Source organism: Musa acuminata, chromosome BXJ2-3 (assembly GCF_036884655.1).
Source record: "Musa acuminata AAA Group cultivar baxijiao chromosome BXJ2-3, Cavendish_Baxijiao_AAA, whole genome shotgun sequence".
NCBI lineage: Eukaryota > Viridiplantae > Streptophyta > Magnoliopsida > Zingiberales > Musaceae > Musa > Musa acuminata.
Genome location: NC_088340.1, coordinates 32989225 through 33017075, shown reverse-complemented (window position 1 = coordinate 33017075; position 27851 = coordinate 32989225). Strand labels below are relative to the sequence as shown.

The 27851-nt window shown below is 39.7% G+C and overlaps 5 protein-coding genes and 1 long non-coding RNA gene across 7 annotated transcripts; 3 read left to right on the top strand and 3 right to left on the bottom strand.

Moving 5' to 3' along the window:
- Positions 1 to 1975: 1975 nt before the first annotated feature.
- LOC103978516 (uncharacterized) lies at positions 1976 to 3755 on the bottom strand. The gene is made up of 2 exons (XR_010485257.1): positions 3498 to 3755; positions 1976 to 3378 (listed from the first exon to the last, which is right to left on the bottom strand). It is a non-coding gene; the product is annotated as an uncharacterized LOC103978516 (long non-coding RNA).
- Positions 2652 to 4502, top strand: LOC135607761 (remorin 4.1-like). The gene is made up of 3 exons (XM_065099806.1): positions 2652 to 3475; positions 3751 to 3832; positions 4122 to 4502. Exons 1-3 carry the CDS (start codon positions 2652 to 2654, stop codon positions 4332 to 4334), a joined length of 1119 nt encoding a protein of 372 aa, XP_064955878.1. The 3' UTR covers positions 4335 to 4502.
- Positions 4503 to 5929: 1427 nt separating this feature from the next.
- LOC135607763 (cytosolic Fe-S cluster assembly factor NBP35-like) lies at positions 5930 to 8962 on the top strand. 2 transcript variants are annotated; one of them, XM_065099807.1, is made up of 3 exons: positions 5930 to 6300; positions 6430 to 6531; positions 7900 to 8962. In XM_065099807.1, the coding sequence occupies exons 1-3, from the start codon at positions 6258 to 6260 to the stop codon at positions 8799 to 8801; spliced, it is 1047 nt and encodes a 348-aa protein (XP_064955879.1). In that variant the 5' UTR covers positions 5930 to 6257; the 3' UTR covers positions 8802 to 8962. The 2 variants fall into 2 exon arrangements, with proteins under 2 accessions (XP_064955879.1, XP_064955880.1); XM_065099808.1 differs by lacking the exon at positions 5930 to 6300 and adding an exon at positions 7270 to 7394.
- A 276-nt stretch (positions 8963 to 9238) lies between these two features.
- Positions 9239 to 12786, bottom strand: LOC103978547 (tryptamine 5-hydroxylase). The gene is made up of 2 exons (XM_009394377.3): positions 11715 to 12786; positions 9239 to 9993 (listed from the first exon to the last, which is right to left on the bottom strand). The coding sequence occupies exons 1-2, from the start codon at positions 12720 to 12722 to the stop codon at positions 9349 to 9351; spliced, it is 1653 nt and encodes a 550-aa protein (XP_009392652.3). The 5' UTR covers positions 12723 to 12786; the 3' UTR covers positions 9239 to 9348.
- Positions 12787 to 13398: 612 nt separating this feature from the next.
- LOC135607570 (uncharacterized) lies at positions 13399 to 16409 on the bottom strand. The gene is made up of 3 exons (XM_065099512.1): positions 16264 to 16409; positions 15552 to 15603; positions 13399 to 14037 (listed from the first exon to the last, which is right to left on the bottom strand). Exons 1-3 carry the CDS (start codon positions 16407 to 16409, stop codon positions 13399 to 13401), a joined length of 837 nt encoding a protein of 278 aa, XP_064955584.1.
- An 18-nt stretch (positions 16410 to 16427) lies between these two features.
- LOC135607758 (trans-Golgi network-localized SYP41-interacting protein 1-like) lies at positions 16428 to 26350 on the top strand. Its single transcript, XM_065099801.1, has 9 exons — positions 16428 to 16574; positions 16687 to 16966; positions 17058 to 17330; positions 17406 to 20360; positions 21985 to 22786; positions 22873 to 23525; positions 24530 to 24674; positions 24766 to 24847; positions 26044 to 26350. The coding sequence occupies exons 2-9, from the start codon at positions 16760 to 16762 to the stop codon at positions 26144 to 26146; spliced, it is 5220 nt and encodes a 1739-aa protein (XP_064955873.1). The 5' UTR covers positions 16428 to 16574; positions 16687 to 16759; the 3' UTR covers positions 26147 to 26350.
- Positions 26351 to 27851: the final 1501 nt, after the last annotated feature.

The following is a 27851-nucleotide window of genomic DNA, read 5'->3' as shown; positions in this document are numbered from 1 at the left end:
TAGCTATATAGTAGAACAAAAATATATCAAATAAAGTTATCTAGGGTGGTCTTACGATTGAGTTTGTAATTCTTTGTACCAAATGCATGGTATGTCGCTTATAATTGAAAACTAATAAAAATATTAGTTGATCCATTACAAAGTAAAATAAATTAAGGAATAATAACCAAATATACTAGTTTACCTCAAAACCACTCTATAAGAATAAAGATCGTCAACATTTTTATCTTGATCGTATAATTTCATGATAAAGAATAGATTGACAGACATCTATAACTTGTCCATCATTAAATTCTCCCATAGCTAATAAAGATCAAAATGATTTGGGTTTCATATTTTCAAAAAATAGAATAATTTACACTATAAATAATAAATAAAAATTAATTAATTATAATGACTTAATTTAATAATTAATTATTTATAACACTTACTACGAATTCTTCCATTTTGAAGTTATATATCATTGAAATGCATATAAAAGAGCAATTATGGGGTAGATGAGATTATAGGGACCACTCAAAGGGGCTTTTGTTGTTCACTTTGGTTATATGTTTATGGATGTCTACTTTACTACGCAAATAGATTGGGCCACCAATTGAGGGAATTGGTGTGCTCCAAACCACAACATGTGAGGGACCCTAAAAGTTGGATATGGCATGTCCTTTGTCTTAGATTAGGTCACTTTCCAATATGTCTTCTAACCATCGCCTTCAATTCATAATTGAAAGCTAGAAAGTTGATTTTGGCCCCATATTGATAAAGACTTACTGATATGATAAAAGAGTTTTTTTTTGTTGTTTTTACAAGAGGAGTCTTCATGAGTAAACCTACATGCAATTGTTAGTAAAATAATTCAGACAGTCAATGCTTCTCATGGTAAATATCTAAATCTATTCAAATATTTAAATATTATAATAATATTTTAATTATTTAAGCCATCTATATATGTCACTCTTGTTAGCATAACTTGATAAAGTCATTTTAATGCATATCTATAATCTCTTCATATATTTAAATATTAATTTAAGTCATCTATATATGTCACTCTTGTTAGCATTACTTGATAAAGTCAGTCAGGTTAATGCATATCTATAATCTCTTCATATATTTAAATATTAATTTAAGTCATATATATATGTCACTCTTGTTAGCATTACTTGATAAAGTTAGGTTAATGCATATCTATAATCTCTTCATATATTTAAATATTAATTTAAGTCATCTATATATGTCACTCTTGTTAGCATTACCCACTAAAAGTTGGGTTAATGCATATCTATAATCTCTTCATATATTTAAATATTAATTAAAGTCATCTATACATGCCACTCTTGTTAGCATTACCCACTAAAAGTTGGGTTAACCACCACTAAAAGAGTATTACAATTTTAAATACCTAAAATGCCTTTTAAATTTCCATTTCCTAAGCTTTTGCTTAAACAAGATTTACTAATTTAAAAATATATAATATTGAAAGTTCACTGATTGAATTATTACTTGAATATTAGTATGTTAATTAATATTCATATATATATATATATATATATATATATTGATAAACATAAATATAAAATTTTGGAGGGTATATATATATCACATAAACAAATAATATTTAGAGAGAAAAGAAACATTCAAAAGAATACTGTGGAGTTGTCTGCTACATTGTAGCAAACAGGCTTTGGTTCCAATGATGAGATGAATGAGGAGATGATTCAGCAGTGCCACCAACACCAACGCCAACACCCACGTGAAGGCGCTGCTCCACCACGCACGCCTCACGTGGCCCACTTTTGTCGATGTGGCACTAGCCGTTAAGGCGCAGCTCCGTCCATCGATCTCATTTTCCTTCTCTTACTTAGTAAAGAATTAATTATTTGTTATTATCTCAAATAAATTAAGCTTCAGAAAGTGTGATCAATGCTTATCCGAAAAGGTACACCTAAATCTGTGCACAATGTGATTAGAGAGCATCCTATGCTAAGAATCTAAGCTTAAATACTTTTTGGTCTCCGGCTGACAGCATAGTGAAAACTACTAAGGAATGGGGGCAGTGCCACAGACTCAGTACACTGACAGTTATTATTTCTTTCCTCTGTCACATTGCAGCTCAATCCAGAGAGATTCTCTCCTTTGTGGCTCCTTCTCATCTGCTTTCTCTCTCTCTCTCTCCCCTCCAATGGTGAGAAAAGTTTGCCTTTTCCTAGGTGGGATTATTCCATCTTTTCACTCCTCCATTGGAGCCATCTCCATTTCCATTCCCTCCTCGGTCCTTGCCTTACACTAACACCCATGGCATGCCTCTTTCTGCAGCAGCCTTTGTCCTCTTTATCTCCACCATGTAGGCTTTGGAGATCCATCCAGACACTGAGATGAGCTGCTTCTGCTGAGGGTTGTCATAGATTTGGGAAAGACTCTCGTGTCGCTCTGATTCTGGGAAGATCAACCAGTGTTTGGTGCCACATTTTTTTCCCAGTCCAGGTGAGTTCAGTGTGAGGAGGAGACCATGATCTGAAGCTTCTCTTAGCTCACTTCTCAGCGGATTCCAGCTGCCATCTCTCTCCATTGGGAATTCTTCAGTGTTGCAGGTTTTCTTGGCCTTCTAAGAGTTAGCACAGTGGATGTTGTGCTGATCACAGCTGGTTTCTGGGAGGATGAGGCCAGTGGAGAGCAAGGGGAGCTGTAGCCATGAATCAACTCAGGATCACCATAGCTGCAATGCATACGGCTTCGAGTTCCACAGTGGCGCCGGCCCAACCAAGGCCCTTCACCACCACAAAGCGCTGGGGTCGCGCGCCAAGCCCACCCCTTCCAAGTGGGACGACGCCCAGAAATGGCTGGTGGGGCTCTCAGCTCGGGCAGACCACAAGCACTCCATGAGCAAGCCAAGGAACTCGAACGCCGACGACCGGAGGCTGCTCACCTCATTGTCCCAGAGAGGGCGGGACTCCTGTAGCAGCGCCGATGGAGTTCTGGAGGACGACATGGCTCTCGCAGTGGCTGCTCAAGACGCAGCCGAAACAAAGAAGGTGGACTGCAACGAGCCGTTGTGGAGGACGAACAAGCCGAGCGAGGACTCGTCCGTGGTGGTCAGATCGGTGTGTTTGAGAGACGCGAGCACGGAGATGACGCCGATCGCAAGCAAGGAACCATCTCGGACCGGCACGCCGCTTCGAGCGACGACGCCGGTGTTGAAGAGTCCGCTCTCTTCGAGGTCATCCACCCCGGGGAGAAGCCGACAGGGCGCGGAACAGCACGACGACCACCAGCCGGGGATGAGGAATCCGGAGAGGAGAAGCGAGGCAGTGCCTTTCGGGAAGTCGAGCGGCAATGGCTGGCCTTGCAGAGGTGAAGCTGCTCCCATCGGCGGCAGCAAGTATCCTGAGGTGAATGCATCTGTGCAAGATCAGAACATGGATTCGCTGGAATCTCAAGCCACTGCATGGGACGAAGCAGAGCGAGCAAAATACACGGCAAGGTAACTCCAACTGGTGCAGTACCTGTTTTCATGTTCTTCCTTTGCTACTCTTGCCCTGCTCTTGTGGTTCTGAACTGAAGCAATCTCCTTTGCAATTGTTTGTGCTTTGGGTGAATCCAAACGGAAGTACTGTGATAAATTCTTAGAAGAGCAGTGATGATTCCACCCGTATGTTCCTCTGCAAGTGATCGGCAAACTACCATTGGTCTCAGACACCATCTCTTTTATTCTTTCTTGAAGTCCTTGGCTTCTGATCGTTCCATCATTTCCTGCAGATACAAGCGTGAAGAGGTGAAGATACAAGCATGGGAGAATCATGAGAAAAGAAAAGCTGAAACTGAGATGAGGAGGATGGAGGTGCAGAAACAATACACACTCTTCCTCATTTTGTGTTACCAAAGCCTTTTGATTTCCTAAACATGCATTACTGATCACAACAAAATCCTATTATTGGATCTGATTCTTGGACAGTTATTTTTCTGTTTTGATCATCACGTTAATTATGATCAATCTCTTCACTCACAACAAAATCCTCTTTCTTGGACAGCATTCAAGCTAACATATGCTTAGGATGATACTGTTCTTCCAAGCACTTCTTTTCTTGGTTTTCTTGAACAGAGGTATGACCAATTCTCTTCACTCACAGGTCAAGGCAGAAAGAATGAGGTCGCGAGCCCAAGAAAAACATGCAAGCAGGTTGGCAGCGGCACGGAGAATGGCAGAGGAGAAGAGAGCCAATGCGGAGGGCAGGCTGAATGAGCATGCCGCGAGGACTTCGGAGAGAGCAGATTACATTAGAAGGACAGGGCATTTGCCATCCTCTTTTTTCTCCTTCAAATTGTCTTCTCTTTGTGGTTGAGGGCCATTTGCTGGTCTCTTAGACTCTCTTTTTTACTGCTTTTGTTCTGATCTTGTTGTATTTGCTCAATAGAGTTGCACTCTCTCTGTATCCTTTTTGGTCATAGAAAAATCTGATCAGAAATTGCTGTTTCTAAGACTCATCATGCAATATTAGAATCTTTGATGAGATCTGAGCAACACAATGGTTTGTTCATCTTTAAGAGTATAAATTAGATCATGTCCCATCTACTGACTCTTAGATGCAATGGTATCTAGTATTACTATATTCTAAAATGTTCTTCCAACTACTAATCTTCACATTTCCTCAACATCCAAATGACAAATGCCTGAATCATTTTAGAAACCTGCTCTGCTACTAGCTTCTTTCTTGCTTCACCAAATTCTACAGTTTCTTCTATGATGCTTCCACACTTGGCTCAAAGGTTAACTAAAAAATACTGTCATGCATATTTCCATTGAGTAGCAACAGCAACAAATCCTGAATGTTTCCATGCTGCTATATCAGAATGAAGAAGGTTTCTTGAAATCTAAGTTTCACTCTGTAATAGATTTACATTCTATGAATTCCCATTTAGCATCAACAGCAATCACTTGAGCATGGGGATGTCCCTGGAATCCTTACAAGGACCATTTTGTTAAGAAAATTTAAGATCTACATCTAACAAATATGTGAAGAACACTCTCATGATTTTGACCAGCATCAATTAGTCGATGTTGCCACCCAAATGCTTGTTCAACATTGCATGTATTGCATATGTGATCCAGAATCAATTATTTGCTGTAAATATACTTGTAAAAGTAGAAACCGAAAAAAAAAGTCGATAATTATTTGATCAAGTGATTAACCAAGGAATCCCATGCATGTACAGGAGATTTAAATCTAAATTTTACTTCATGCAAGCAGGTGGCCTTCAATAATACTGGAAGAAATAAAAAAATGTATCTTGTATTTGCTACTTGAATGGCGGATTCAAAGGGGTAAGCATGATGATGATCACATGCATCTGCTGCTGGTGAATCTACCTACTCAGTGTAGGCAATGCTTAATTAGTAATATGATGATGATTTGTTTAATCTAAATGCATGTAGGTCTTAGCTTAAAGATCAAAATGAATCATGTGCTACAGTGGAAAAATTCATTAAGGATTTAAGGGTGATACAAAAAAACATGCATTGACTTTCTCAGAGTTAAATTTCATCAAGTTGTGTTTGCTAAATCCAGTAGAGTTGACATTTGAGTCATAAAAAAAGAATGAATCCTGTTCATTTTCTTTTGATTTGAGTCATAAAAAAAGTATGACTTCTCATGAGAATTGATAGACACTTCCAATCTGCTTCATTTTCTTTTGATTTGAGTGTTCCTTTGACCATAATTTTTTGGATTCAAACTCTACAATCATAACATATTCAACAAGAGAGAAGAGAATAGCTAAAGATCACACGGAAACAGCTCAAGAATGAAGTCTTTATCTCAATTCTTGGCACTTCTTGTCAACTCAAGGAGCATGGTGCACTGAGTCAATCGGAAAGAAGAAGAGGGAAGCAAAACCAATTCAGAAACCAGAAAAATTCGCCAGATTTTTCGTACCTGGAGGACCCCCACCCAGCGCCCGTGCGTCGCCGATGGCTGTTGCGGCTCTCGGCGAAACGAGAGGAGATCTTCTTCGAAGAGGCAATCGAGCAAACAAATGGAAGGCGTCGGTGGTCCAGGCGACGCGAGGCGGCGTAATCGCTCTCATCATCTCTCTTCGCCCCACCGCATGGAATAAATGGAAGATTGATTGTCATCCGTCGGATCCGGATCGGATGAGTTCAGTGTCATGGGCTTTTTTGTCATTCTACATGATACGGCTTATGAAAGTCTCGTCAATGTAATATTTCCTCCCAAGAAGGCGAGGGAGAGAGAGGGGGAGAAGACGAGATGGACAATGGAAACCACCAAATCCCCGAGAATGCAAATGAGCGTATGCTTCTATTCTTTGACCAAAATGCTCGAAAAGGAATCTTTTCCTTCTTTTCTATCGGCAAATAACATATTACTTTGCGGAAATATTCTGCTTCTTTTTGTTCTTTGATTTTTGAGGGGTTTTCAGATTGCCCGGGGCCGCAGTCAGAGGAGGCGGGGAAGGCAGATGCCTGCGCCGGGTGCCCTAATCATCAAATCTGTGCCGCTGCCCCAAAAGGCCCTGACCCTGGTATTGTTATCTTCTAAGCTTCCCTGTTACATCAAAAAGCTCAGGTTTTTTCCTTTTATTTGGTGGAGAATATGCGGATTTTTTGTATATAAAGATTGAAAATTAGTTCTTCAAGTTGAAACTTAGTAGTTAAACTTTGAAAAGTAGTTCTTCATGTTGATGCTTGTATGAATTTGCTGGATGACTTCATGTACCCGCAGAGATGAAATTTCTGTAAATAATTGAGCCTTTGGTTACCGAAGAAAAAAAAGTCGGGAATGTTTAGTATGATTTATGAAGCTTGATTTAGTTTGATCTAATTCTATTCATGTTGTAAAAGAGAATCTTTGAACTCATATTTTTGTTAAGATTTTATGTTCCATTGATGAAGGACTAATGCTAAGGAAGATCAGATAGGTTATATCTCAGAAAGATTTTTGACAGGGTAATGCTAAGGTGTGGTTTAAGTCTTGATTCTTCTGGTTGTATTTTGTTCTGGGATAAGGTTGATAATTTGAACACGTTTAAGATGATAAGGTTTAAGTGAGAATCGGTTGTTTGACATCTCTGATCACTGTGAGAGATGAGCTTGATTTAGATACACAAATTAGTCTTCTTGGAGTGGCTTTGAAGAAATTTATGTACTGATTCGACTAAGCAAAGGTGTAATTGATCTTTGGTGGTGCATATGTTTATTTTAACAACTTCAAATAATTCAAATTTTCTTTTCTTGCTTTTGTTTCTTTTGGGTACATACAGTGAATACTTGACATTCGCAAGGAGTACAAGGTTTGAGGCACATGAGATTATCTGGTTGGCTAATGATCCCGCAAGCCATTCCCAGATTCAAACTTCACGTTTGGGTCGTATCTATGCTTTTTGCCGTATGTTACGTTTTACTCATCTCTCCTCTACCTTCCTCCTTGCTTTTATTATTTACTTTTCTCTTCTTGTCAACATTTTCTTGGTCATCATAATTTACCTTTTTTCTGTTATTAGGAGCTTTTTGTTAATATTTCTGTTAATTTGTCTTCGTAAGGTATTGATTGGATTAGTCATGTATGTATCTCTGTGCCATGTTCTTCCTGTTGCAGAAGTATTATCACCTGTACTCCAAGCCTTTTTAAGCTACCTAATTGTCGGTGACATTCGAAATGTCATATCTTGACAGATCTGCTCGCCACATTAAGACTTCCTTATCTGATGATAATGCCTTTACGTTGTAAATTATGTTTGAAGGCCTATTTTGCATGTCCATCTAAGTTTTGCTTGAATCATCACATAGTGACCAATTTAGCTTGGAGCGCTTATTGTTATTCATCTTACACTGAAGATTTTTAGACTCGTTAATATGACCAAATTGCTGAGAGATGTGTGATCTTTTGTCAGACTTGGTGACTATAGCAGAGAGAATGGCAACTATAAAACACAAGATACTTGTCCTATCTGGGAAGGGTGGTGTCGGAAAAAGTACTTTCGCGGCACAGCTCTCGTTTGCATTGGCTGAGATGGACTCCCAGGTTGGCCTTCTTGACATAGACATATGTGGGCCTAGCATCCCCAAAATGCTGGGCCTTGAAGGGCAGGATATCCACCAGAGCAACCTTGGTTGGTCCCCGGTCTATGTTGAATCGAACCTTGGGGTTATGTCAATTGGTTTCATGCTCCCAAATCCTGATGAGGCTGTCATATGGAGGGGCCCTCGCAAGAATGGACTCATAAAACAGTTCTTGAAGGACGTGGATTGGGGTGAGCTGGACTATCTTGTGGTTGATGCTCCGCCTGGAACATCTGATGAGCACATTTCTATTGTACAGTTTCTGCAAGCCACAGGCATAGTTGGTGCGATCATCGTTACCACCCCACAGCAAGTGTCTTTGATCGATGTGCGAAAGGAGATCAGTTTCTGCAAGAAGGTTGGCATCCAAGTTTTGGGGATTGTCGAGAACATGAGCGAGTTGAGGCAGTCGATTTCAGATTTCAGGTTCGTGAAGTCGACTGAGTCCGGACATGAGAATGATGTAACAGAGTGGGCACTTAGCTATATTAGATCAAATGCTCCGGAGCTGCTGTCCGTAATCTCATGCTGCGAGGTCTTCGATAGCAGTAGAGGTGGGGCTGCAAAGATGTGCGCGGAAATGGGAGTCCCATTTCTCGGGAAGGTGCCGATGGATCCTCATCTTTGCAGAGCCGTAGAGGAAGGGCGCTCATGTTTCACGGATCAGAAATGCACTGTGAGCGCTCCGGCACTAAGAACAATCATTGAGAAACTGGTTTCCTCTTGTCAATAAATTTCAAGAAATGATGTTTGCAGCAAGTTAGATGACAAGATCACTATGCGACTGCCGATCGTCAATTACATCTCACCGTTTCTTTGATCACGTGTGTTTTGTTATAATTCTTGTATCAGGCTAATCAAAAAACATATTGGCATTGCCAGGTTTTTGTTACACAGATGGCTGAGAAGATTGTTCTTTTCTTGTTATTGTGGAATGTTTGTTTTGTTTATTCGGACTGCTGAGCGGAATAGTTTCAGATGAACTCATTTACATCATTCGATTAATGTAAGGCCTAGAAGAAGACATGTTCCATACTTGACATGGTGGATCATATGGAATTGAAGATTGTACATTTTGTTAAGAATAGGTAAGAATCTTCTTATAAGATGCACTGCAATTAATGCAATTTAAACAGATATATAGGACGTATTGTGGATGCAAAGATCAAATAAAACCAAATCGATAGTTATCATTATACATCAAATGGGACAATCTCAACATTAGCAGTCTTTATTTTATACCATGCATTCACATCACTTTCTCCACAGAATTCATGTAATCAAGTGTCTGTTGACTCATCTTCCTCGAACTCACACCCTGCTCTCTCTCTGGCCACCAGCACCAGGGGCTCCCTCTTCCTTGTGGCCAGCCCAAAGATCTCGTCCATGTTCACCTCATCAGCTCCCACACCCGGAGGCAGCTCCCAGTCAAAATGATACAGCAGACTCGACAGAGTGAGCTGCAGAGTAGCCAGTGCAAAAGGATATCCAGGGCAGCCTCTCCTCCCTCCACCAAAAGGCAGCAGCTCAAAGCTCTGACCTTTGACGTCCACGTCGCTGTTCTCGAATCTTTCCGGGTAGAACTCCAGCGGATTCTCCCACACCTGGGGGTCTCTCCCTATGGCGTAGGTGTTCACCAGTATTCTCGTCTTCGCCGGGATGTGGTAGCCGTCGATGACGCAGGGGTCGACGGATTCCCGGGGGACGAGGAGCGGCACCGGAGGGTGAAGTCGAAACGTCTCCTTTATGACGGCCTTCGTGTAGTGAAGCTGGTCGACGTCACCATCTGCTACCTCCGTTTTGCCTCCGACAATGCTTCTCACCTCTTCTTGTGCTATCTTCATGACTCGAGGGTGCCTTGCGAGTTCTGTCATCACCCATTCTAGAGTTGCTGAGGTTGTGTCAGTGCCAGCCACAAACATGTCCTGCTTGACATATCACAATTGGACAGTAAAATGTGACTAGAATCCACACTTTCTGGACAAATGCAGTGAAATGAAGATACAACAAATCTAATTATTCGAAAAAGGACAAACTAAGTACTCAAGACTTCCTCCTCATCATAGATCCTCGTTTTGGGTTTTTCCCAAACAACATCTCCTTTTTTTTCTTCAAATAGTATCTCTTAATTCAAAAAATACTTAAATTATTCCTAAAAAGTTAATCGTTTATAAGGTTCGTAATATCGTACCGTATCGATATTTCGATCCGGACTCGGTACCGGTACGATACGATGTACCGAGCGATACACCCAGATATACCGAGCACTGTAGCATTACTATAGCACAGTGCTACAATATACTGGTGCACTATAGTACTACTACAGTGTAATGCTACAGTGTACTAATGCACTGTAGCACTGTACACTGTACTGCTACAGTGCGAACCGGTATCGAACGGTCCGTGTACCGCTGATCTGTCGGACCGGTACATACCGCCCGTATCGGACGGTACGATTCGATACGACAGACACTTGTTTGTACTTTTCCTATCCGTTGTATTATTTTAACCTGTTACAGTGTTTTTGATCATCATAAAAATATTATAAATAAATCAGATAGAATCAAAACATAATAAAAACTATTTGATATATTATACTAAAATTTAAATAGGTATTTATAATAATTTAAAAATAATATTACCGAAATAAAAATAAAAAATTAACTTGTTGTAGTATTCTGATTACTACTACAATAAAAACACCATAAAACCTACTTGAAGAACACCAATTAAAATATGATATTGTAATGGTCTACGAATAATAATAACTATGTAATCACTTATAATGTTACTCAAAAGCTTCATAGTATTTTTATTAAGATATCAAAAACACAATAAAATACTATTAAAAAATACTATACATGAACCAAATGAAAATACTGTAACAGTTCAAATTTGGTGAAAAAGCTGATGGAAAAATTTGACAGAAATAGTTGATGAGAGTTATTTTGAATGTTTTACGAATTAGGAATACTGTTTGAGAAAAATCAAAAGGCGGGTGGGAAAACCTAAAATGAGGATTTTTTAGGAAAATTATCCAAAAAACAATGCGAGTATTTAATAAAATAAAACATAAATCTAAAATTTGATGACATAAGAATTACGTGACCTTATACATAAGAATTATATATATATATATATATTATTTTTTTTTCTGATGATAATGAAGACAAGATTTGGATCTTACTTCAAATAGGGCTAAAATAACCCAAACCAGGACAGGATTGCGACTTGTGCGCAGGATTTGGGCCTAAACAGGTCCATGAAGCCCAATATTCGGGAGGCTTAATGGGCATCTATGGTCCAGTGCCAATGCTTACGTACTTTCGTGTCAGTATTTTGACTCGACACCTGTTTACCGAACGCATCGCCTCTCTTTCCTCTATTTCAGACACATGTTAGGACGCCACGTTACAGAATCCGTCGGCTGCACGCATTCCACAGGGGTTGCGTCTCGTTGACCCTCCGGTAAACAACAAACGTTCCCTTCCACGAGTCACGATGAAACAAAGCGGCAGACGTGACATAGGCCAGAGTTGTCTTCTCCGCGACGGATCCCGTCACCGTACTGCCAGTGCTCACCCTTCCCACAACAGAGGCGGTTGGAGAGAGAGAGAGAGAGAGAGAGAGAGGGAGCGGCGCGAACCAGGACGAGAGCTTTGAGATTGTCGTCGGTGATGGGCACCTCCAGATCTGGGGACTTCCGCGCCCGCAGAAGCACGTCCACGAAGTCCTCCTCCCGATCCGCCTCGTCGAGCCTCGCTTCGTGCTCGCCGATTATCTCGTCGCAGACCGCACTCAACTCGGCCCGGTTTCGCTCCAGCCGCCGCGTCAGCCCGGTAACGGAGTTCACCCACCCCAGCCCGGGGAAGAAGTCGCCGAGGGTGAACCCGGCGAACAGCGCCTGTGCCTCCGTCAGCACCTCCACCAGCCGACCCCCGCCGGCGTCCGAGAACCGCCGCCCGAAGGCCGCGTGGCAAAGCACGTCGTTGGCGAGTGCGAAGAACCGGGCGCTCAGGTCGACGGGCGGGGGAGGAGAGGAGGAGGAAGTGGGTGGTGGCTTGAGGGACCCAAGGAGGCGGCGGAGCTCGGTGCGGCGGAGGCGGCTGAAGGAGGCGACGCGGCGGGGGGAGAGGAGCTCGGAGACGCAGATGCGGCGAGCTTGGCGCCAGTAGGGCCCGAGAGGGGAGAAGGTGACGTCGGAGCAGTCGAAGGAAAGGTAGACGCCGGAGAGAAGGCGAGGGCGGGAGGCTAGGGCGGCGTCGTGGGTCTTAAGGACCTCGCGGGCGAGGCGTGGGGAGGAGACGACCAAGGTGGGGACACGGCCGAGCCGGAGGTGGAGAATCGGGCCGAGGTGGGAGGAGAGGCGAGCGAGGGCGTGGTGGGGCATGGAGGAGAGGAGGTGGAGGTGGCCGATGATCGGGACCGCCGGCGGGGAGGGCGGAAGGCTGCTGCGGCGCGGCGTCCGCACGCGGCGGAGGTATAGGAGGAGAGCGGCGAGTGAGAGGATGAAGGCAAGGGCGGTGAGCAGTGCCATTTCTCTGGTGCCCGTCGAAGTGCCTCCGTGCGCGACACGCGGAGACGTAAATAGTAAGAAGTGCGGTACAGTGCGCCTCGGATGAGGCTTTGGACCAGTATAAACCGCAGGTTCCATTTTGTCTTGGTAGGATCGTGAACAAACATCTCAAGTGATGAATAGGGTCAGCTTGATCATGAATTGCCATTAACGGCTGTGAATATCTTCTTCACAATTTGCTGATGATTTTTCACATGGAAATGGCAGATCTGTGCAACCTCAAGATGTATACAAATCCTAGTACATGCTTTGGTACTAACAAGACACGTCTCAGCTGGTCTTTTGATTGATTGCTCTGGGAACTGGTTTGCCTGCAATCTGTTTATTATTTGGTGTACGATGATCATCCACTTTGGCTCAATCAGAATCTTGTATTTACTGGGGACGATATTTGAGCATTTGTTGTGATGATGTTCCACTGAAAAGATCTAATCAGAGAGCAAGGACTTATTAGCTGCCACTGAGCTTTCTACTCAACAGCCAGTCTTCCAACTTTCTCATGCAAGCAATTTCTAGGCAAGTCCTAATTTCTTCTAATCAAACAATAGAAGATACACAAACTCAGAGATAAGTTTCCTCTGAATTATTAGCTTTGATGGCAGATTGCTTCAGTTTTACCAACAGAAGATACACATTACAGCGATAGTGTTTGTCCAGAAATATGTGTCCTGAACACTAGTTCTGAGCAAGCAAAAGGGGAGAAGAATACACAAGGTAAGAACCTCCTCTCTGTTTGAATTGCTTCAGTGAAGTTTCATATCTCCCCTACCACCAGCCATTCTCCATCTGAATAATCCCAGGACATCCCAACCACATAAAAGTTCATATCACCAGCCTCATCACTGTCAGGGCTAAATGGCTCTACCTTTTCAACTTTGGCACCCTTACATCCCACCTCCAAGTCAACAGTCTCGGGAGAAACTTCTCCATAGCCGTAATCTAGATTTTCCTCCATGTTATGATCGTCATAATCTTCTCCTTCACACAAACTATCGGCATATAAATGATTGAGGGTCTCACTTGCCGAAGCAACTTTATAATTCGGCAAACTTGTGCTGTCGTTGACCACCCGCCATGCCACCAGTTGGTGATTGAGCACCACATCACAAGATTTTAGCTTATATGCACCTTTGGCCTTGTCCCTGGACTTGGACATTGGATTGGAATGGCAGCCCTTACACCTTGCAGTGCGACACTTGCTCGTGCACTTGGAGTGGTTGTGGGGCTTAGATGGTGCCTTGGTGAAGAATCTGGTGGTCGGAGAAGCACCAACACAATTGACTATTTTGGACTTGCGTCTTGGATTGAACTCTTCTGGTAGGATAGTTGAGCTTCTCACAATGCCATGTTGCCTCCCCTCTCTCTTCATCTTGTAGTTGTCTGGTTGACGTACCTAAAACAACAAAACTAGTTGTTTGATTGAAGGGTTAGGTATATCTCTCTTTCTTGCTTTGTGCAATGGAAATATAGGCATATTAGTTTCTCAATAACTTAAATTGTTCAAAATGTTGCTTGATAATATACAAAATCTTGATTGGATAAGTTGGCAAGAAACCTTCTAAAATATAGCCACAATACCTGTTTAGATAAGTGATGCAAGCAAAAGAGAAATTTTATTTACAGTTTGGGTCTTGTTAAAGGCATTAACATAATAAACAATTATGGCATATTAGACTCAAATATATTTATACAAACATACAGTGCATTTATAAAACAATAAAAGTTATATTATTCCTTATTGAAGAAAAATGAAGCTGGTATTTGCATTGTCTTATAGGGAAAGCATCCTGAATTTAACTTCTTCAAGGAAGGAGAATTCCTAAAGAAGCATCCACAAACTCTTTTTATTCTCTCTCTCTACTGATATTATATGCATGTATTACTACTTTCTCGGGGAATATTTTTATAAAAACAGCCTTTATATCTTATATTTAATGGAAGAGTTTGTATCATCATCCTTTTGGACACTACATGAAAGGAAACCTTCATGCCTAACAAGTTAAGTTAGCCTAAAATATATGCATAATATCAAAATTCCTATATATATATAATTTGGAAAAAGCAGGTGAAATGATCTACAAGAAGGAAAATAAATAAATAAAAGCCAATAGATATGTCTTTAAATTTGATAACATCAACTTTAAATCAAATTGAATAATCAAAATGACATGAACCAATTGTGCATGATTTCCGTTAAAGATTTTTGTACTCTAGTTCATTCCTTTTCATCTCTGTCAACACATCAGCGGATACTCATATACATCTCACATTTTTCACTAAATCAAAAATGCACCATGGCATTACCTATTAAATTAATTATTTTATTTGCGTCAGCTCCTAATATGAAATTACAGGAAAAATGAGTAAAATTACTGGAAAATATTAGAATTCAACAGTAAACAAGTACAAGCAAATCCAAATAATAAATCTACGGCACTATAATTTTAGTCAAGGAATAAAGATAAAGTGAGAAACTTATCATATCTCTGTCATTCATATCAGGATCAATTTCATAAAGATGCACATCAACGCATTAAATAAATTCACCATGGATCTTAAATTCTAGTGTGTACAAAATTCAGTATCATTACCTGAAGATACTTTTTTAGGATCTCCAAATAAACACCATGTAAAAGAAAACATACAACCCTTTTTGATCAAATAGAAAATTATGGATTTTAACTAAATAAAGACATCCGGAAGAAAGATTCCATTTCCCATAATAATATATATTTTTAGGTTCTTTATTTGACAGTAGGACATTAGATAATGGGTGTAAATATTTTGGTGAATTCATCTCCTCTCTCTCTCTCTCTCTCTCATTTTTCCCCCTTCTAATCTCTCTTAAAATCTTCTATATTTATTTGTTTGATCTTTCTTCGTCAAGAATTTCCCCCACAAAATTACCCTAGCCGAGGCCCAAGAAACGGTGATCTCTTGTTGCTTTATCTTCTTGAATCTGTTTTGCACAAGATAACATGTTAAAGGGCAAATTCCCAACACCCTTCACCCATGAGCTACGACCTCTGATCTTGACCCATCTTTTTACTAACAATGTTCATGACTCATTCACCGAAAGCTTCAAGATGCGAAAAAGGAAGAGGCAAATCGGCAAACGAAATCATTCCTTTTCACTTCCACAGAAAAGAAAAGCAGCTAGAACTTCTCATCAAACTCATCGAAAACATAAAGCATCAAATGGACGCGCGTTGTTGGCAGATTAGAGAGATAACTGAAATCTGAACAAGTGTCGGAATACTTACTACGAGCGAAATGATTTCAGACCCCCTCACGTCTCTCTAGCTCGTTATGACCGCAGTAGTGATGAGATGATTGGGGAAGGGAGGGAGGGAGAGAGAGAGAGAGAGAGCGAGAGGAGTTTGCGAAAGGCGGTACCCGAACCGCGGAGCCGCTCCCTCGGCGGAAGGGACCAAATATAGTGAGTGATTTCTGGAGTGCGGGGAGGGAGATGAATGCTCTCTGTAGGGCGTCCTACGACCAATCGTTAAGGTGGACGCCGCGTGGTCCCCACTGGATCCAGCCAGTGATTATGCCGTCGCAGAATTGGGTGTATGCGCCATGTTTGGAAACCCACCCCGCCGTTCCATGCGTCACATACCCGGAACAACCGCACCAGTGACTTTTACTTGGGCCGACGACCTCTCTCCAATGAAGAAGAAGGTAGGAAATGAGGGCCATAGGACCGATGGGGTCCACTCGAAGAAGCGCCGGCGCCTCGACTGGCACCGCCCACATTTCGTCCATTGCGCTGGCTTCGATTAATCTATTCGCCATGCGAAGGCACACCACACCGCACACCCTCTCTCTCTCCCCGTCCGCCTTCCTCCCCCCAAATCCCCGTCCGTCGTCGTCGATTCGATGTAACGCTTCCCAATTACATCTCCGTATGACGCTCCGTCTCTCCGTGCGGTAGGGTGTCCTCCTTCCCCAATTCTCCAATTCTTCCCAATACCCCGAATTCAGTTCGATTTCGTCATATTCCAGTGGATCTACCGCTCTCTGAATTCCAACGTGATTGCAGCTTTTCCTGTTTTTGATTTGATCGTTTCTTTCAATTGGAGCCGGGATTGGCGAGACTTCGGGATCTTTGAATAATGCCCGGCAACTCGGACACCGATTCCTCCCCCAAGCCCTCGAGCAGTGCTGATTCGAGCTTCAGAGGCGATGAGCAGAAGCCGATTAGCGGCGCGGAGGGCTCGCAACCCTACGATCCTGGGTCGCCCAGCAACGCCCAACAGTCATCGGACGAGAGCGGTAGCAGCGATGGCGTGCTCGTGGAGCTCCCTGAGAATCCGGATCAGGTACTGGCTTTGGATCGTTATTTTTAGGTTAAAGTCGGGATCTTCTTTCGACTCCGGATCGCGCGATTGAGCTGTACTGTTTGTGATGAAGGACTCCAGGAGGCCTCGACGGGATCCCGACAGTGGCATCCTGGTTAATATCGATGGGTCGATGCAGGAGCCCACGGATGAATCTGGGAGGGAGGAGACTTTCGAAGACGCTTCCGATCAGCTGGGCATGGCTGCTGCACGGAGTTCCGGGCTGGAGGAGTCGATAGCGGTGATCGAGATTGGGGAGAGTTCGGCTGACAGATTGGTCGCCGATGATCTTGCCAGGGTTCAGGCTCGACTCGAGGACACCATGGTTGAATGCCGGAAGTATAAGGTTAGGTGCTTCTTCGATCTGTGTGATCTGGTCGAATCCTTATAAGTAGAAAACCTAAGACTACTCTTGATTCAGGAAGAAAGAGAGATTTTTGGGAAGGAAGTTGTCAGCCTTCGGCAAAGCCTTCAAGACATCTTGGATCGCAATTCTTTACTTGTTGCAAACAAGGATGAGTCAGTTAGTCAGTCTCATCTTGAAACCAGTGGAAGCGGGGATAGGATATTGTCCTCCCCCACACCATTGCACTCAATGTTGGATGATTGTTTCAAATTTTTAGTTGATCTAAAAGACATTCTGGATAAGAGGATAAATTCTGAAAGAATAATGCCGGAACTTTATGCTGCTTTAAATGCCAAAGACCAAGAAATTGAGGATCTCAATGTTAAAGCCTTGAAATCTTCTGTGTCTCATGATGTTGTTGTCTCTTACCTTGGTTCGCTTAGGGAGATCTGGTCAGAGACTAAGAAAGAGTCTACTGATGTTGCTACCAAAAGAATACTTCAATCCCTTGCATCTGTGGTTGGGCAAGAACATGTATCTGCTGAGGATTCTCCTGCCAATAATATTTTTCTTGCTGAGAAGAAGACGTTGTTGTTAATAGAAAAGCATCGTCAGTTCTTATCCGAGATTCAGCAACTTCAACAATGCTTATTAGAGGTTGGGCCTGCATTTGCAGCCACAGGGAACAATGAGTTGGACAATGTTTTCAGTTTCGCTCGTGAGGAGTTATTTGAAATGAAGAGAAAAGAGGCTTATTTTCAAGAGAAAATGGTTACACTTGAGGAAGAGAATGGGAAACTTGTTGAACAGATAGAGAGCATGAGAGAGAATTTAGAATCTGCTAATTTGGAAACAAACAAAACTAAGGCAGCACTTGAGCAGGCAGAGAACAAGCTGGTGGTAGCAAAAGAAAAGCTAAGTATTGCGGTGACAAAGGGCAAATCATTGGTTCAACACCGTGACTCATTGAAGCAGTCCTTGGCTGAAAAGACAAGTGAGTTAGAGAAATGCATGGAGGAGTTGCAACAGAAATCAGAGGCTTTACAAGCTACAGAAGCCAGCCTTGAGGAGTTAAAGCATTTATTATCGGAGAAGATGAGTGAGCTTGAGAAGTGCTTCGAAGAATTGCAACAGAAAACTGATGACTTGGAGACTGTTAAAGCTAGTGTTGAGGATATGAATGCAACATGTAATTTGGTTAGTTCTCTCCAGGACTCACTTTCACAAAGGGATAATTATGTAACGGAAATAGAAGAAATTATGTCACAGACAGTTACACCACAGGAAGTGCTTTCAATGGAGATCACTGACAAAGTAAGGTGGTTTGTGAACCAAAAAAATGTTGCAGATATCATTATCATGGAGAATAAAAAAATCAGAGATGCCATATCTTCTGTTGAATTACCAGAAGATGTTTCACCTAGAGAATTAGATTCTCAAATTAATTGGCTTGTGAATGCAATTACCCATGCTAAGGATGATATAATTAAGCTGCAGGATGAAATTAGTGGTGCCCGGCATGCTGCAGCATCACATGAATCAGAAATGTTTGAGATGCACAAGGAAATTGATCACCTGGAATCATCTCTTCTGGAAGAAAAGTTAGAAAAAGAGACTCTTCATAATGAACATGAAGTCTTAAAACGAAAATATGAAGAGAATGTTCAAAACTTGTCTATGCTTTCTTCTGATAAAGCTGGGTTGATGAAAGTACTACTGGAATTATCTGAAACCACATTGGATGACCAACTTCCTGTTGATACAAGTACAATAATAGATAAATGCATGATTAAGATCAATGAAAGGATGAATTCATCTCTCACTGAGATTAAACATTTTGAAAGGATGCAGAAGGCAATATATGTAACAGATCAGGAACTGAAATTGTATGAGAAGATTCTTGAAGATGAAATGATTGATAGATCTGCCATGATAGGGTTGTCAGAGGAGCTGGAGAAGTTGTCGAATGAATTGATTGTTTTGAAAAATGAGAAGGCCTCTGTACAGAAAGAGCTTGAGCGAGCTGAGGAAAAGTCTTCTCTGCTTAGGGAGAAGCTATCCATGGCTGTGAAGAAAGGGAAGGGTTTGGTGCAAGAACGTGAAGGCTTCAAACTCTCCCTGGAGGAAAAAACATCTGAAATTGAGAAGCTAAAGCATGAACTGCAGCTAAAAGATTCCACCATTAATAATTACCAAGAGCAAATCAGGTGTTCATCAGCACACACCGAGAAGCTAGAGGAAGATATTGTTACCTTGAAGAACGAAAGGGATCAAAGCCTACATAACTTGCATGAGAGCAGAACCATATTAAACGATTTAGTTACCTCTATAGAAACAATTGCTCTTCCTCCTGTTTATGTCACTGAAGAGCCATTGGAAAAGGTTAACTGGATTGCTGAGCACATCCATGAATCAGAACTTGAAAAGAAAAATGCACTACAAGAACTTGATAAACTAAAAGAGGAAGCTAATTTGCAGGCTGGTAGGTTAGCTGATGCCTTTGCAACTATAAAGTCATTAGAGGATGACTTGTCCAAGGCAGAAAAACATGTTTCTTTTATTGCTGAAGAAAAGAGTGTCATCCAACTTGACAAAGTTTCTGTTGAGCAAGAGTTGGAGAAGCTCAGAGAGGATAGTTTTTCAAAGGGTAGTAAGTTGTCAGAGGCTTATGCTACCATAAAATCACTTGAAGATGCATTAGCAGTGGCAGAAAGGGATATTGCTCAACTGAACTCTGACAGGAACCAGTTGGAAGCCAATAGCAAACAGGAGATAGTTGAATTGAATGCTAAGTTGGTCGAATGCAAGGAAGAGTTGACAAGAACTCACAGCACTATGGAGAACTATTCAGCTGAGTTGAATAGTCAACTTGGACACTTGCATATGTTTATAAAGGATGACAGTATTTTTTCAATGATAGCTGAACAGTTCAACAAAAAGATTGAGGGGTTAAGAAAAATGGATGATATTATTCAGAATATTCATGATCACTTTGCTTCGAAGGGGATACATGTTCATCCTAGCTTGGAGGTACCTGTGATTTTTTGTTAGTTAGTTGTAGTTCCAATACGTATTGACCTGTTACTAGTAGTTCCTATAGGTATTCTCTATCATTTCTTACTAGTACTCCTTCCATCTTGAAATTACTCTATCTTTTAAATACTTTATACTGATAAAAAGCTAGCTAGTTATGCGGTGCAGGACACCTGCAATTCTGATTCCTTTTTAGGTTAAATGCTGAGTCTTGACATGCTAAATTGCTTTTGTTGATTTGTAATAAGTGGTCTATTATCTGTGGAACTTTTCCTCTTATTCATGCTGTAGGTAGTGATTGCATGATTTGGGTTGTTTATGTCTCTTTCGTGTATAATTCATAACATGACTTTGTTCGTCCCCAGGTTTTTAGCATTATTATATTCTGCCCATCCAAGAGAGAGATTGAGTGAATGAAGATGCCAAGGGTTGCATTTTGTAGGTGGGGACTATTCAAAGGAAAATATTTGAAGAGCCATTAGATCTTTTTTTTTTTACAGGGTTTTCATTTGATTGTAGATATTTCTCGAACAATAGCTAAAAATTTATGAGAATTAATTTGCAAGGACTATAGCTCCATTTGGTTGATTTTCTTTAGATAGTCTTCAGATCACAATATAATCATTACAATGGTGTCCAAGGCTTCCACCCATGTGGGAATTGAAGAGGGCCGACACACATAGCCTCTCATAGATAGGGAGGTTGCTTCTATGACTTTAACTTTTGTCACTAGGTTGCAGAAAAGAAACGTAATCATGACACCGAATAATCATTGCTTATGATGATGTCCATGAAGGCAGTGATTTTGACCATTAATCTGTTGTTTATAGTAACTGTAACATTTTCATGTATATGGTCATTAAGAATGAACAATATAATATTTTTTACCATCATTTGCTTTCTTTGGCTCAACAGCTAAAATATGTAGGTGGGTTAATGGAGATCATGGTTTCTAATCTTCTGTTATGCCGATTACCTGTGCCAACCTGATAGCATACTAGTATACTGGTGTATTTACCATAAACGTTGTTACTAACATATTAAACAATTTCTTATTATTTTTTATGGTGTACCAATACATACTTTACCATAAAACTAGTACACATTGGTCAGATAAGATTCATGTATGTTAGCTAGAAACAGTGTTTAAAGCATTGATGGAGATAGACAAAGCTGAAGCTCTGGTTGAGCATGATTATATGATGTTCATGTTAGGTTATGATCATATCACCACTGTTATAAAATGGTCCACACAGATATCAGTAAAACATGTACTATTGTTTTCCATTAAAAAGTAAACTTCAGTTCTCAAGTACAGGCAGAATTGCACATTTGTATTATGTTCAATTGATATGAGTTCTTGGTAAATGAAACAAAGATATTCAATAAATAAATTTAATGTTTTCAAACCTTGCGAATATAATACCAATCATTTGTGTGCTTCTTTGGAACTTCTGGCTTCTGATTTGTTCAAGTGCTGCCTTTTCACTTTTTTTCTTTTTCTCTTGATTTATCTTAACCTTCCATAATCCAAAAAGAGTCTCAACTATTATCTTCTTTTTTCTTTATGGGAAGCATCGAAAATTTGATCTGATCAATCTATTGATATGTTCTTCATCAGCATGACCCTGCATTTAGAAAGATTTCTTCTTCACCAAGATTTGAGGACTTCAAGAGCAACAGAGCTATGCAATTCAAGGAAAGTGTGGCTGAAAATGTAGATGCTTTATCCTGGACTACGATTATTGGAGGGCTGCATGCTCGAGCTGAGTTTCTTGGCAGCAGTTTTGAAGCTTTCTGCAAAGGTCTGGATGAGCATATTGCAGGTGTATTGGAAGCTTTGGAAGCTACTAGAAACAAATTTGTCTATATTCTTGAATATAGTGAGTCCTTGATGTTGGATGTACACAAACTAGAAGCTCATAATGAGGCTCAACAAGCAAAACTGGTTACTTTACAAAAGGGGGTGATGACACTTTTCTCTGCATGTGTTGATGCTACACGAGAACTTGTAGAATTCAATGATTCAAGTGATTCTGCCTCTACCTTAGAGAAGGAAGCTTTTACTGGTGGACTAGAGGACATGGATTCTGGTCATTATGCTAAGGCAGCTGAAGGTTTATTGCTTGCAGCCAAGAGAATCAAGGATCAGATTGAAGAATTATCAGATGCAGAGAAAGTCTGGTTAAAATACGAAGATGATATTAAAAACAAACTGAAAGAAGCTGAATCAACTGCTAAAGCTGCTGTTCAAGAGCAGATGCTCCAACAAGAAAGAGTTTCTACATTGGAGAGGGATCTTGAAGAATTGAATGAGTTATGCAATGAGATGAAAAATAAGATAGAGACTTATCAAGCCAAGGAGGACAGGTTGAGGGACAAAGAAGAAGAAATTTTGTCAATGCGGAAGGCCACAGACAGAGGTAACTCGTATGATTCAGGTTTTCTTCTAGATGTTTGTCTTGTCTTCCTCTATAATTCTTGTTCCCTTTATCTCTTTGTCATTCAGGAATCAGTGGCCAAGAATTGTCAGAAAGCCAAATAAATACCCTGATGGATAAAGTAAATAAGTTAGAAATTCCTATTGATGAGACAGAACTTGGGTCTTCTGAAGTTTGCTTCTCAAGTCCTGTAGAGAAACTCTTTTTTATAGTTGATAAAGTCATTGATATGCAGCAGAAGATGAATAACTTGAATGACGAAAAGGAAGATATGCAGTTGATTCTTTCATCCCATGTGCGTGAAATTGAGTATCTGAGGGAGGCAGCTGAAACCATGAGCATCAATAGTCAGGAATTGGAACTGAGGAAGAATGAGTTATTGGAAATGACTGGTGGCTTGGAGAGAATTATACAGAGTTTAGGGGGATATGATGCACTCCAAGATCAGAAACCTGTAAGTGTAAAACAGCTCCTGTCAATGTTGGAGAGATTGACAACAGCCTCAAACATGGAATTTGAGAATTTAAAATCTAGAGCACAAGAACTAGGATCTGAATTGCAATCAAAAGATACTCTTATTGATGACTTGTCAGAGAAGGTAAAGATTCTTGAGAATTCAATTCATGCTCGGAGTGGACAGCAGGAGATAACAAAAGAAAGGACCTTTCTTGAATCAACACCAGCAGCAATTGGTTCAGAGATATCTGAAATTGAAGATGTGGTAATATTCACAATCCCTATTTGTTTCCTTGATTTGTAAATTGCAAATCGTACTATATCTTAGCTACATGAAGACCATAGCTGGTAATTGCAAGCATTCAATACCTTGAATTAAATGTCTACAGGACTTGTTAGTATATATCTTATGTAAAATAGTGCCCACACCCCATCTAGGGCTGCACTAGGATACATGTTCAGGAGCTGTATCACGAGTGTAAAGGATTTAAAGTTTACATGGATCGAATATTTTATGGATTGCATAGTGGTAGTGGCTAGACAATTAGAAGTCAAGGGCTTAATCAGACGTCTTGGTTTTGGATGTTGGCAGTGCACATCTTAAAACATAGGTTGTGTGCATGATGCTTTCAATATTTTAGACTTGAGACTAAATGTGAATGTGGATATTTAGCAAACATTTCCTTTTAATCTCCTTAAATTATTTTTTTTTTATCATTTTTGCATAGTTGCATGTGCAGATTCATAAAAACATGAACAGTGAGTACGACTTTTGCAGGCCCTTTTAATTAAATGACATACACAGCGAAAAGCTTAAAAATGTAGAAGACGACTCTTTATCAATTTCTTGTTCATTTCCTGTGAAGCTATTGTCCTACATAAAACAACATTTTGAAGTAAGTCTCTGATATTAGGTTCTAGTTAACCTTTTCATACAGAAAGAAGATCATACATATTAAAGAGGCCCTAATCATTTTCTAGATCTCCTGTCAAGGCTATAGTTTCTTAGTGAAGCTTAATTACTTTACAACCTCAACTGAGTTATGTCCTCTTCCTCAGTCCTAAAACATTAGATATGTTAGCTTTCCTATAATGGAGTTGTGATAAACATATTATGCTTATGTTGTAGTGTTGCTGTCAGAGAATCTTATATTTCATGTCAAACGCTTAAAGAAATTATCAAAAAGAACAGGGAAGATGATCTCTTTCAAGGATCATCTAGGATGTAATTAAAGTCATTATTTTGAACTTGCATGAGTATTTTTGTAGGGACCACTGGGAAAGAGCACAACATCAACTGCTTCAACTGCTGCCCAATTGAGAACAATGCGGAAGGGGTCGAATGACCATCTTGTTTTAAACATTGATTCAGAATCTGATCGTTTGATTGCTGCCCAGGAGGCAGATGCTAAAGGTTTGACATTGCTAGCTTCTCAAATACTTGTACTAAGCTAAATATAAGTCTAAAACATTGTACTTGTTTGTACTTGTTTTGTCTTGAACAGGTCATGTGTTCAAATCTTTGAATACTTCTGGTCTAATCCCAAAACAAGGGAAGTTGATTGCAGATAGAATTGATGGTCTTTGGTGAGTTATTAGTTGATATCTTTCATTTTTCTGGTGCCATGCTGGTCTTGTTTCCTTTGCTGGTCATATCCCAAAACAACGAAATTTCTCTAATGCATTTATCTTGAAGTGTAAATTAGCATATTTATCTACGTGCTTGCAATCTGATATTTTTCCAATTTAGGCAGCTATATTACCTTCTGTTTATTAATTTACAGCCATTTACATGTGTCATTCTAGACCTTCTTAGTTATCTTCTAAACTAGTAAAGCATAGACATTAAATAAAGCATCTTTAATACCTTAAACTACCTTATTGTTTGTGTTGTCTAATATACAAGGAAAATTACTGTTGCTTGTGATTTCTTTGGAGCAAGTATTGCTTAGAATGGGTTATTGAATTGTCTGAAAATCAGTTAGAAGGTTAATTTTTCACTATCCTTAAGTTTATGCTTTGTTAATTGTGTAAACTTGAGTTTTTCTTGATCCACTCCCTAAATTTTAATTGATTCAGTCAAATACTACCATCAACTCTATCAATTAGCCTTGAAAGGAAAATTGACCAGGTTGTGCAACAAGGCTTAGCTTGCCACAACACACACACACACACACACACACACACACACACACACATATATATATATATATATATATATATATATATATATATATAATTTGTTTGACATGCCTAATATGATTTTAGAACAAAATTTGGGCCACATCAAACTTTGACTAAAATTACTAGAGCATTGTTGGAGACCTAACAGTAATGCTGGAGTGGCAAGTTCTAATGTCCTATCAAGTCAAGTATCAGGTAAGAGTTAGATAGAAGCTGATGGTAGGATTTAATTGAAAAGTTAATTAAATTTTTTGAAATCATTTGTGAAAAATCAAAAGCTATGGACCCAATTAATTTACCCAAAAGTTCAAGAGCTAGTGGTGTAATTTACTCGAGTTTAAAAAAAGGTACAGAAGTTTTAAGATAATTAATTTTTTAGATTTGATTATAATTACCTAGAGCATGTGAGTACAAGGCAACTCCTTTCTTGCTTTCCAACATTTTCTTATCACAATCAACTTCTCATGGTAATTGTTATCAAGGAGAGTTCATCAATGTGTTACTCTGCCTGCAAGCCACATATTTCTTTCACTGGCAGATGTAAGTTGTATTTGCTAAAAATCTAATGTCACTCAATTTCATGCTTATCACTTTCTCAGGGTGTCAGGGGGTCAGATGCTGATGCGCCGGCCTGAAGCAAGGCTAGGGCTCATGGCTTATTTGTTCTTCATGCACCTGTGGTTGCTAGGCACCATATTATGACACTGCTGACAATTATAGATTGCAATCTGTATCATAGAATGTAAAATATATTCTCATTATTTTTTACAGATGGTTTATATCCCATTCATTTACCCCCTCGATCTACTCAAGACTTGTATTTAATTTCATTTATTAGCTATCTTACAAAGATGTAAGATGATAAGATATTCCATACTTTTATAATCAGTGCATCTTTCTTGATTACATACAGTAATGATTCGAGTTATGCACTCGCTGCAGCCAAGGCTATATTTAAATGCCGTGGCTGGAATTTCAGATGCATAAGCTAAACATTACAATTGTCCAACATGGTTGGTTCCTGGTAAACGTTGAATTTTGTGCTATGAAGTTATTTAACTCCTTTTTTTCTTTAATCTTCCCTGTTAACTCCTGTCTCTGCTGTGATAGAATTGAATAGCATAGCATGTAAATCAATTGAGTGTCAATTATTTTTTCTTTAGTTTTATTCTGATTCTGTAGAAGACTACCTGATGTACCTTTTGTTTTCTTAGCGGCATGTGAAGATGTTGGAGTATAACTTGTCAAGTAAGTTCACTTCTACTCTATTTTTTTTGTTTTCTTTTCAAAACCTAGAGATGAATTGTTTTCAAGTATAGCAAATTATTTATTTCTTTTCTTGTCATAATCTTCTATGTTGCTTTAAAAAATGTAGTTTTCGAAATCTTGGCTATGAACCGTGTAGTTTGCTTAAAATTGAGTTAGTAATGTGTAGGATTGTAATTAGATAACTTCAATCCTCTTCTTAAGAGATTAAAATCTCTCTCCACTTTGTTAACTCTGTTAGGAGCATAAAATGAGGTTTGTAGGATCTGCCCAAGCGCATAAAATGTTTTCGTTTCTGGAAGGATATATTAGATGTTTATAATACTCTTCAGGACTATGATAGTATTTTTTTCCCAGAAAAAAAAATAATAGTACGCCAAATCTTTCATATAAGTTGCAATATGTTAAGATTATTTTTATATGGTAGCATTTTTATTTCGTTTTCTTAGCTGATTATGTTCATAAAGTTGAATGTTATCTATCCCTCGTATCCTTTTCTTGGATTGTCAAGTTTTGATGTTAAACTTATGGCTATAAGAAAGGGTACTTTTTTTATCGGATTGAGTTCAATTAAATCGACGATGTTTACAGAAAAAACAGATGAAGGAACTAATAATAAAATTGAAGAATTTATATGAAATTTTAAAATCTCGAATAGCTATTTTTGTTTATTTTTGGGGTGAAAGAAGATTTTTAATCATTTTAACGAAGTGAATGCTTCATTATGGAACAACTAAATGCACCCACCCCATCATGGACCATACAGTAGTAGTATTTAGAAGGATTTTTTTGCCACCCAATTTAATAGCGTTAGGTATATTGAATTGTCTTCCTTCCAATGTCTAATAAATTAATCTTCACTTGACCTAACATGAAAACATGGCTAGATGTTGTAACTCGGCCTTTTTGCTCATAACAATGATCTTCGATTATGTATTTGATTATATTTATTGAGATAATAATAACATAATCTTTATCTCAGATGAACGACAATACCATGGTAGATGTCTATCAATGTACAAGTCAATAGAGAAGTTCTCATCAAAAGGATTAATCACGTTGAAAAAGTTAATAATTATTGAGTAGTTAATGCTACATTGGTGGGTTGTTGGGATTTAAGTCTAATGATTCCATCACAAAT